This window comes from Dendrobium catenatum, unplaced genomic scaffold (assembly GCF_001605985.2).
Source record: "Dendrobium catenatum unplaced genomic scaffold, ASM160598v2 original_scaffold_194949, whole genome shotgun sequence".
Classification (NCBI taxonomy): Eukaryota; Viridiplantae; Streptophyta; class Magnoliopsida; order Asparagales; family Orchidaceae; genus Dendrobium; species Dendrobium catenatum.
The window spans coordinates 120,582-132,637 of NW_021513367.1; the positions used below are offsets into that span (position 1 = coordinate 120,582).

Consider the following 12,056-nt stretch of genomic DNA (forward strand, 5'->3'; position numbering starts at 1 on the left):
TTAACGCAAATGAACGTTGCCAATACGGTTGATGCTCGTCAACAACATCAATATGAAGCTTGTTATTGCTAATAGAGTTGATTATCACCGTCGCCGACAACCCAACTTCCCATCATCCCATCATTGCCAATAAAGTAGATGCCCATCCCCCATACGAATGCTAACTCTTATCATTTACAAACATCAATGTTTCCCATCGCTGAGAAGATTGATGTCTTTTATCATCAATAAGGTAGATGACAGATATAACATCCGCAAGCAATCATAGCAGGAAAAAACATTAGCAAGTAGCAACAAGACAGGGACACATCACATAACCCTTTAAGAAAGAGAAAACATTCTGGGAATAACTGCAGCAGGAAGACCAATGGATAGAAAAACAGTTCAAAAGACGGTTTGAACCGACAATATTTTACATGGAAACCCCTCTCTATGCTCTTCTCATCTCAGCTGTCTATTAAATACAATGAAATAGTAAATACTTTTGAATAGCCCAGAAATATCTAAGGGAATCCAAAAAGATCATTTTGTATCAAGGATTCTTCCTTTCAATAATGCTTGTCTCGGTTCTTTAAAGCCAGCTATTATTTTCTTTTATAATCCTCTCGCTCTTGCTTGCTCCAAAGGTATGTAAACTCATTGCTACAAGCCAAAAATATCCGAAATTGGGATAAATGACAAACCTTACATTGACACTAACGTCAAATTTTGTTTTCACTTTTCACCAACAAAGTTGGCAATCATTGTCAAAAACTAATGTAGATGCCCGCTGTTGCTAATAAGGTGATGTTCATACTCAACTTTAACGCAAATGAATGAATGTTGTTGCCAATACGGTTGATGCTCGTCTATGACATCAATGTGAAGCTTGTTATTGTTAATAAAGTTGATTATCATCATCATCAACAACCCCAATTTCCATCATTGCCAATAAAGTAGATGCCCATCTCCAACACAAATGCTAACTCCTATCATTCACAAACATCAATATTTCCCATCGCTGAGAAGATTGATGTCTTTTATCATCAATAAGGTAGATGACAGATATAACATCCGCAAGCAATCATAGCAGGAAAAAACATTAGCAAGTAGCAACAAGACAGGGACACATCACATAACCCTTTAAGAAAGAGAAAACATTCTGGGAATAACTGCAGCAGGAAGACCAATGGATAGAAAAACAGTTCAAAAGAACGGTTTGAACCAACAATATTTTACATGGAAACCCCTCTCTATGCTCTTCTCATCTCAGCTGTCTATTAAATACAATGAAATAGTAAATACTTTTGAATAGCCCAGAAATATCCATCGGAATCCAAAAAGATCATTTTGTATCAAGGATTCTTCCTTTCAATAATGCTTGTCTCGGTTCTTTAAAGCCAGCTATTATTTTCTTTTATAATCCTCTCGTTCTTGCTTGCTCCAAAGGTATGTAAACTCATTGCTACAAGCCAAAAATATCCGAAATTGGGATAAATGACAAACCTTATGGATTGTACAACTGGAACCAGAATCAGGTATTCAGCTCAGAACTGCTGGGCTTCTTCGGAATATAGAGGGATTCCTCAAGCATGAACGAGAGGTCTGGCATCTGAGCCAGCAGCATATCCACTTTGTATTGGGAAGCATCCAGATCAGAAGCATTAGGAGTATTCGCATTGATATCTGAACCGCTAGAAAGAGCGGTTGCGGTGCCAATTTTCTCATTACTTTGATTTTCCCTGCAAAGAGAAAAAAAAAAGGGAAAAAGAAAAACTGAGCTTTAACGAAAAATATGCAAAGCACGATGGTTGATCATTCCTACCTGCCAAGATTTCTAAACCTGAATTACAAACTAGGCTTCATTTGGGACGGCTTTCTTGATGCTGCTTTAAATAATTTTTTTAGTTCAATAATTAAATTTTTTTACTAGAAAGCTGCTTTAAGAAGCAACAAAAAAGTCGTCCCAAACGAAGCCTAAATAAGTAATGGATTTTATCCAAGATTCTTAAACCTAATTTTATCCCATGAAGAAAGCCAGCTATATAGATTTTGTTGTCAGTTGACCATCATGGTAAGATTGCTATAAGGGTGGTTCGGAGGCCGGATTACTGCAGGTTTGGGCGTGGAGCTCCAATAAGGTATTCAAATTTCTGGGTTATTTCACTAATAGCAATTAAATAAATGCAGAACATCTAATAAAGAGCTTTGACAGATAAAATAATAGTGAGGGGGAACCATTATTGCTTGCAAGGTTAGGTGAATTAGTTGAAAGGACAGCAAAGTCAACAATCAAAATGATTATGAAGAATATGGAGTTTCCTCTCATACCTGTTTGCAATTGAATCACCCCCTTGTTGTCTAGTATTGACATGATTTGGACTTTGCAGACCATTCAAAGCAGATGAAAATGAATCTGATTGTATGAAACAACCAAATTCCAAATCCTCTAAATCTCCTGAGTTTGCTTCTAAAGGAAGGACATGAACCTTGTCACTGGTTAGTGATTGCAAAACTGACAAATTTCCTGATGCATTGGTTGCAGTTCTAAAATCTTGCCAATCATCAAACAAGTCATCATCATGGTGATTAAAGCTTTTATTATTAATTTCATTTACACTTCTCTGCCATAAATCATCTTGAGTCCAGCTAACCTTCACAGAAGTTGTTTCTTTCTCTTCATTCTTAAGTTCACCTACAAAAATGCTACTACTAATACCGTCTAAACGACCGGTTTCCTTTGATATTTTTGGACTCTGAGACCACATTTCATTCTGAAGCCAATCATTATGTGAGATAGCCTCGTCTACTTCATGCGTTAGAACCCCACCAGTGTCATCATTGCTGGAATTATGCCCCATATTTGTGTTTTGATCTGACTTTGGTATGATAATTGGAGAGAAGTCTGCACCAGAATTCTGGAAATGATCGATATACCTTAACTCTTTTTCAACGGTTTCCAAATTTCTTGATTGAAAGCCTGCAGGACTCGGGAAAAGATCAACATGTCTTGAATCTGCTGCAACTGCTACAGAGTTTGCAGACTGAAAGTCCACAGAATTTTGCAAAAGATCGTTTGTTCTGGACTCCATGGCAAGAACTGTAGGATTCTCAGGTTGAAAGTTCGAAGAATTCTGGAAGGGATCAATTTTCTTGGACTCTGTTCCAACTGTTACATAATTAGCTGACTGGTAGCCAATAGGATTATGGAAAAGATCCATAGTTCTTGACTCAGTTTCAGCGGTGACTAATGTAGGATTAGCAGATTGAAAGTCTAGAGCATACTGTACGGGATCAATTTGTTTGGACGTGGCCTCAAATGTTGCAGAACTGGCAGATTGGAAATCGGTTTCCCAATCAGCAAAAGCATCATCCGAATTGCTACCTTCGGCATCAGCAGAACTATTTGCTACATCTAATGATTTCTGTCGTTCAGAAAAACTAAACTTTTGGGATCTGGAGGATAAATTGGCATGAGTAATTACATCCTGTTTTCTAGGCATAAATTGCTCGACAGTTGCATTCTGAGCACCGGAAACTGTTTCATTTCTTGTAACAGAGAAGGAACTGTCCAATTCAACTGAAAATGAGTTTGCACCATGACCACTCACTTGAGAAGTACTAGACCTGGAGGAAACCTCATTTTTCTGATCAGAGAAAAAATTATCCAAATTCACACCTGATAAACTTACAAGGGCTACCTGAGAAGGAGCCGCGTTGCTATTGCTATTATCAATTTCTTCTCTCTCTCTTGGCCACCTCAACTTCAAGTCCAAAATATTAGACAATGTCACCCCAACTTTCGGTGAATCCTTGCCCCTACTTGACTCTTTTGATTCAGCTTCCAAATTAACCACTTCCTGAAACATTATCATAAATTATTCTTTAGAAATGTACTTACATCATCTATATTTAAGATAAGATAATAGAAAATAAACTGAAGTCATTTGCACATGTACAACAAAGGCTAGAAAATACAAAGATAATATGTTTGAAAAAATTAATGTAAAAAAATTGGGAAAGAAAAAGGACTAAACCAAACCTAAGATTGTGCAAAACATTTTGCACACTAGATTTAACATCTCATACATCACTAACAAATGGAGAATGATATTCATAATCCAAGCTCAAAATATTTATGCTAAGGCTAATGATGATGAAGATGACAAATTTAGTTACAGAGACAACACATAAGCCTGTAATGTTTTTTGCACAAGAATCATTATATTACAATAACAACAACAATATCAAGCCTTTATCCCACTACATAGGGTCGGCTACATGACTAGCCTATCTGCATATTACTTAGTCTAAGGAACAGGAGTGCCATGTAAAAGTAATGTCAATGGAAAGATCTCATTAATTGGTGGATCAAAAAGCACTCAAAATTAAAATATTAATGTGTTGACAGTCCCCTCAAATTTCTATTCATAGGATGAAGTAAATGCAACCAAACTATGTTCTCCCATACCTTCATATCTAAAAAAAACAAAATTTCATATCCAAACTTTCAAGAGACTTCAAGCAAAAAGCTCTCCATGAGAATTTTGTTGTTTCTCTAGAAGCTGTGAAAGACATATATTGACACAACATAAACAATCCAAAGATGTTCACATAGCTAATCTTGAAAAATGTCAATATATGACATGAAAATAATTGGATAATTGACTATTTAAGTATATAACTTTTTAACAACTAAAAGTAACATCTCATACATAAGAACCACATATTATTACATATGACCAATTGTCAAGCACAAAATTAGAAAACCTTCAAGGGATGGATAAGATAAATCATAGAGGAAGAATAAATGAGAGAATTCAAAATGGGATTTATTGTGAATACAACCCAGTTTAAAGTAGCAAAGGATGGGTTAAACTTTGCTCAACACCTGCTCATAGTGTCCAAAGGATTTTAAAACAGTACTGAAATTTTCCTTCGAAAAAAAAAAAGAGATGCCAAATAGAAATAGTTCTTGCTATGTGAGAATCACCAATATCCAACATGATGTTCAAATCATAACAGCATCCTTCTAGAATTTTAACATCTCTATTTATGGATCATAGTATACTTTGATGCCATGCACATAAGATCCAATGAAACCTCTTCAAGCCAATAAAAAAATATACCAACACAATAACTAAACTAAGTTACGCTTCATGCTTAAAATTCAAAAGCCCATTGTATGCTCAGGCTAGATCTCAATAAAAATAAAAATCATTAAGCTTTTGAAGAATTGTTCATAAATGTTATCAAGCATTTGATTCACTTCCAATCACTTTTTCCTAATGATTAGGGTTACTAAGGCCAGCTCCAACGGAACTCCAAACCATTGTATGTCGTCCGCATTCAACTCCACCTGAACGAAAAATTCACCCATATCTTCGCAGAAGTGAACTGTGCGACGCCAATAATGGACTTTTGAAAAATAAAAAAATATTTGTCACACTATTCACAATCCCATTCCTTTTATTTTAAAAAATAAAAATTTATTGTAAAATGTTTGAATTTTAAATGATGATATTAAAATTTTTTTGTAGCTTATTCATAAGGCTGACCAAGTCTGTAATTTTAAAGCATTTTAAATTTTGATCTCAAATATATTATGTTATTAATTTTCTAATTTTAATATATTTTTATGTAATTAATTTATTTAAATTAGATTTTCCATTTGAAATAATTTAAAATGCAATAGCATAATTAAAATATAACATTAGCATAAAGAAAAATTACATGAAGTTGCGAAATAAATATAAAAGTACAACATATAGAGTTATCAAACTAACACAAAAACAAAATCAAATACTCAAAAAATGAGATCTAAAAATTACAAAATTGATAAAAACAAGCGATTTGTATGCACTAAAACCCCCAACATCCAAAATACATAGTAGACAATACAAACCATCAGATAGACCTTATCTGATTCAAGTGTGGTCCTCTTCTTCTGGTAGAAATTATTTTGGAATAGTTGATTCTCCCATTATTTCTTCCATAGTTGGATAAGAAATATTTAATCCCATCATTTTACATAAACAATACATGACATACTCTTCAACACCTACCTAAAAAAATTCTAGTGGCATGATTCTCACGCTTCTCAACTAGTCTTGCACGGAATTGACAAATAAATGCTCCGTCCTTTAAGATTCTCACGCTTTTCTACTAGTCCTGAACGAATTTAACAACTCAATTACCTCTATATTTTAGGATACGCTTCTCAACTAATCCTAAAAGAAATTGACAAATAATAATCTTTGTCCTTTAAGATTCTCACGCTTCTCTACTAGTCATGAATGAATTTGACAACTCAATTACCTCTACCCTTTAAGAGTATCACACTTCTCAACTAGTCCTGAACCGAATTGACAAATCAATGATCTTCATCCTTTAATATTCTCACTCTTCTCTACTAGGAATTTGACTACTCAATTACCCAATTTTAGAAATTTATCGCAAGCCATAGATAAATCAGGAATAAAGATGCCCACATCGCACAGCGAAATGCATTGATTGATTATTTGTGCAAGCAACATATTAATGTAATTTTCATTTTATTGAATAAATACTTATTTTATTTAGTACGTATTTTTATTCCAAATTAATTTATCGACTAAGATTTATTTTTTGTTAAAAAAATTATAAGTAGGCATAATTTGAAAATGTAGGTTCAAAATTATTAAGATGAAAATTATAATAAGTAGGTCTAACTTGTTAATATATTTATTTCAAAATATAGGTCCTTCATTATTAAGATGAAATCCACCTCCAAATGCATTATTGTTTAAGTGTAGGTTCTTCATTATTAATTTTTAAAAATTAATAATTTATAAACACATTATTTTAAAAATTTTAATATATTTTTAGTGTAATTAATTTATCTAAATTAGGTTTTTCATCTTAAATAATTTAAATTGCAATAGCATAATTAAGATACAACATTAATATAAAAATTAAGATAAAATTCCCATATAAATTTAAAGGATATCGAATAAATAAAAAAATACATAGTAGACAATACAAAAACAAACTAAAAAAAAAAGATACAAGAAAGAATATACACAGAATATTCCTTTTTGTATTATGAAATGGAGTTTGATTGGAGACAAGTTACTGCAGTTTGGAGTGTTACTGTATTTTGGAGTGGAAAATGAGTTTTTCGGATGGAGATGCCCCAAGTAACTTGAAGGTTTATTTATGTTGGTATATATTATCAAGCCATACTTTGAATCATGTGCTAAAACACTCAGAAAAAACTAGTAACGAAATTTTTAAAAACTTTTCTGAAAATATCCCTTTCATTGAGCTAAATAAGTTAATATTTTAAATCATCTTTTATTATTGACCGTCCCTAAAATGGTGTCAAAAACTAGTCGAACAAAGTTTAAATTTTGGTCAAAATATTCATTATCCGGATATGTCATTTTGGTCAACCAAACTAATTTTAAACTTCAAACCTAGCTGACCCACTAAGGAATAGTCTATTCTTGCCTACCAATAAGAAGCACATTTATTCACCAAACTAATTGACCATCACTTGGAAAGATAACTTTTTGATACTTCATAATTCTTAGTAAAAGATCTCAATGGGTGTAAACTAAATATGAGGACAGTTTTAGAGTTTAAAATCTCAAGGATGAAGGAAAAGCTTGAAAATGGAAATATTCAATAGTTGTTTCTTTGGAAAGCTTTTCCCTCCAATTGCTACCTGCTATCTTAATATGCTTCTTCTATAATATTTCCCAAGCTTAGGCATTAAATACCCTTGTGTTTTCTTTCAATCTTAGTTTTCACTTGCAAGCTCTTTTTTTTTTCTAACTTCTTTTTTAACAAATTTTTAGTAGATTTCTTATGTTCTTATTCTCAAAATATTTGAGTAGTGCTCTTGAGCTTCACTGGCTCACTCTCTTGAGAGTTTGAATAAGATTACTGCATTATATTCAAGTACATTTATATTATTAAAATAGATTTTAATTGGTTTTATGGGAAGTAAAAACAATAGTTTGGAAAATCTTAGGCTTCCAGTGGCAATCACTCCATTTTTTCAAATTCAACAGCTTTCTTATGCTCTTATTTGCTAAATCTTTGAGAAATGCTCAAGAACTTCTCTAGAATAGTCCCAGGGGATGTTTAGTCACATTATTTTGGCACATTCAAGCCTAACATTGACATTTACATTTACTAGCAATAGAGTTTGTTCAAATTATTGAGAATAACATTCAAAGGTTGGCAATTTTGTAAGGGTATTCCTCCTCTTCCTTAGGATTTCTTTGGTAATGAGGTGAGAAATTGCTATGTAAAATGCTGCTTCATGAAAAGCATTTTCAAAACTCCGTTCTAAAAGAATTTATTTAAAGCAAATTTCTAGAAAAGATGCTCAAATTGTTTCATGTAAACTAGATGCACTTGCTTTGCAAAAACATTCTGCTTGCATTAGGCAAGTAAACAACTATCAAATGAGCCTATGATCTCTCTTTTCTCCAAGAGTTGTTCGAATTACTAAATTTTCTATATTACTCTCCACCTTCTTTCTTTAAAAGAGGTACATCCTTAGACATTAAAAATGATAGATGTATTCTCATTGTCCTTGAAAAGGTAAAGATTGATGCGTTCACATTTAATCCAAATAATTAAATTGCACTCTACTACTTGAACCAAAAGGTAGTTTTCAGATTTTTCGGGAATCATGCTTGAAGAAGCCATTGATTACTAAAGGACGACTTCATAACGAAAAACATGGGGAGTGCAACTAGGCTCAAAATCCTAGTATTTATTTGCTCGTTTTACTCTTCCATATTCATTTAATACTTGCACATTTTTCACTTGCAATTTTCAATTACTTAAAAGTTTTCTTACATTATTTTTAACCTTTTGGGGTGGGTGAATAAATGTGATTAATGTGCTTTAAATTTCAATTTTCTAAAACACTCAATTTGCCATTCTTTGGTATGCACTAAGGCCAACAAAACCTTTTATGCAAGATGGCTAGGGTCCATGGGGTCATATTATTAAGTCAACAGAATATTTGATGTGGAGTGTGGACATAATTTCTGAATGGTTTATTTTATCATGAATATTTAAGTTTTTTAAGTTTTTTTAGATTTCATTATTTTATTAAGGTTTTTATCAAATTATATAAAGAAAATAGAAGAATCCTTTAAAGGATACAAAATGCTTAATACTTAAAGAGTTTATTTTATTAAAGCAAAATTGATGGGACTTAAATATTTCAGCAAATCCTAGCTACTCAATAAAATTTATTTGGAATGATATGCAGAGTAAACTTAAAAAAAATATTATTATTGCCATTTATTGATTATAGAGACCACTTTTATGATCTATTTTAGACTGTAAGACAAGGTATTATAGTATGTTTAAATATTCTTAGGTTGAAAGGACTTGAAGTCAAATACATCTGTCTCAAGATTATTATATTATCATTATACGTTTCATTAAAAGTCATAAGTAAAAAGGGATACAATCCTCGAAAAACAATAGATTAATCTTTTTACAAAGCTTTATATTTTTTAAAAATATTACAATTATTAGGATTATTGCACCTTGGATTCATATTTCTACAAAACAAATCAATAATTATGCTTGGAACTAACAGAAGACCTGAGCTAAACTATTCTTTGGAGCCAAATTTATTATTGAATATATTCAAGCAAGGTAGAATTACAATGGATATAAACTCTTGAATTTTATTGCCAAAAATATTTTAATAACTTAATATCCTTTAAATTTTATTATATCATGAGGATATTTGTATTCATTATATTAAATTTCTTAAAATTTTGTTAGCAATTTCTTGGTTAATTAATATTTTTTCTTTCTTTCATCTCTAGGCTACGGGTCATGTAAAATAGTTTATTGGAAGAATTTATTATTTTGAAAGTATAGACTATTTTTCATTATCATGTGAGACCTATAATCCTTTTAAGAAAACAATCTCTTATTTAGAGCTTGAGACATGCTCATCATGTTATTGTTTCTTAATCTTTTCATATTTTCGTTCATTATTATCTTTTCTAGCTTTTTTAAGGTTGCCCTGCATTAGTAGTCAAACAAAAATAATTTTGTTAACTAAAGAATATTTTGCTATTTGGTCGGCCAAACAACCAATTGGTCAGCCCAAAAAATGGAAGCCAAAGAGCCCCGGTCAACATGTCTAAGATACTCAATTTCACTTAATAAATCCAGTAGAATCTTGGCCGGGAAAGATTTTAGACAACAAGTTTATAAATAACTCTCTGAAAGTCCTTTAGCACAGGCAATCAGTGTCCTGAAGGGCAGCACATCAACAGAGGCAAGGGAAGAGGGAGGAGGAAGTAGATGGTAAAGAAGATAATTAATTCAATGGAATATTATTTTTTATTGTGATTGTTAAAAAAAACATGCGTTTTTGGCAACCAAACTTTAGAACTACCCTCCTACGATCCTATCTCATTAAGAGCTAAACAATGCAATGCGGAGTTATTTTTTTCAGATTTCCCAGTATAAATTTTCTGGCAACGGTGGACAGTGTATTCAATTTATCATAATAAAAAGCCTAAACAATCATGGTTCCCTCAAAATCTAACTAACGTGGACATCGAAAGAGAGAAAAAGCATTTACCGAACCGTCAAGGTCGAGGGATTTGAGGAATTTCTGGTAACCCACGGTGTAGTTGAAGGAGATCGTCCGGGAAAAATCCTCCCCTCTCTGCTCTGCGCCGCAGAAGATACAGATTGTCGAGTTGATACCTCTCAAAAGTCCTCCATGGCATCTCTTACAGCGAAGGTAGTCGGGGAGAGTGGGATCAAGAGCAGCCACGGCATCGGCGACGCATGGAAATGAGCCGAGAGCAGGGTCGCCGGGATCGTATGAAGGCACGCCAGCGGCCTGACGCAGGCGGATCTTGATGTCTTGGATCAGATCGGAAGGGTAATCCGGCGCCATCGTTCTCTCTCCTGCGTTTCTCGAGCCCCCGCTGTGCCACTTAACCCTGCTAAACTAATACTTCGTGCACCATTTAATTGTTTGCACAGCAAACTCACCGCGAACCGCGTGACTTCATTAGAGTCTGCATTGCAACGTGGCAATCGGTGCGGCTGTGGGTACGAAGACTTATCTTCTATTTCGAATTATATCTGAGGGAGCTAGCAGCTAGCTCCTGGAAAAGCTTTGTTAAGGATATCTAGTTATCAGTTCCTTGATCATTCAATTTATTTTTAAGATTAATATAATCTATAGCTAACTGATTAAATTTTATTTTCCAATCATTTTAAAAATGCTCTTTGTGGTATAAAATTTTCTATTGTTGAATGTGATATTACCTCCTAATCTAATGATTAACACAATTTTTTTATCAATTGATTGTGAGTTTTGATTATAAATTAAGAGTTCTTATGTTCGATATTTACGTACGTGATGTGTGTATAATTTTGTTTTAATGACTCAATATCTCAAAAAAAATGTTAATATCAAAATATAGTCAATTATAAATAATATTTGAGATAAAAAATACAAATAAAAAAAAAACTTTGTGCCGCTATTATTTGCATGTTATGATGGATTCCTCTCGAGATCGACCATCAATTACTATTACTGACAACCACCATCATCATCGACGATCAGCATTAGAAATCATCATTATCTCCAAAAACTGTCAAGATTAGACTCTGTTGTTGGGTACATTTGTCTGCTTCTGAACATCGACATTCTAAAATCACACTTGGAAAGATTAAGTTATGTTGTTGGGTATAAACATGTGATATGTGTACTCTTTTTCTTTTCCAGGAGTGAAGAAATGAGGATTTTTGTATCACTTATTAATCGAGAATTCTACAACTAGGCCAGACCCGGTAGTTTTCCCTTTCCAGTTTTTTCACATAAAAATTATCTGGCCTTATCTTGTTTATATGTTTATGCTAAATCTTTGTGCACTGCTAAGAAGTAAAATCTAATCTACAATATGTCTACCTTTATGTTTCTTAATATAGACAATATCTAATACATCTTATCGCCTAACCAATCATCTGAGGCTTTATTCTTATTATTTTAAGCTAAGGTTAACTCCTGATATTTTCATTAC

General features: G+C 32.8%; 1 protein-coding gene across 1 annotated transcript; it reads right to left on the reverse strand.

The window, feature by feature from the left end:
- Positions 1-246: 246 nt before the first annotated feature.
- On the reverse strand, positions 247-11,005 carry LOC110114020. The gene is made up of 4 exons (XM_020846767.2): positions 10,598-11,005; positions 2,311-3,839; positions 1,486-1,721; positions 247-683 (listed from the first exon to the last, which is right to left on the reverse strand). Exons 1-3 carry the CDS (start codon positions 10,919-10,921, stop codon positions 1,514-1,516), a joined length of 2,061 nt encoding a protein of 686 aa, XP_020702426.2. The 5' UTR covers positions 10,922-11,005; the 3' UTR covers positions 247-683; positions 1,486-1,513.
- Positions 11,006-12,056: the final 1,051 nt, after the last annotated feature.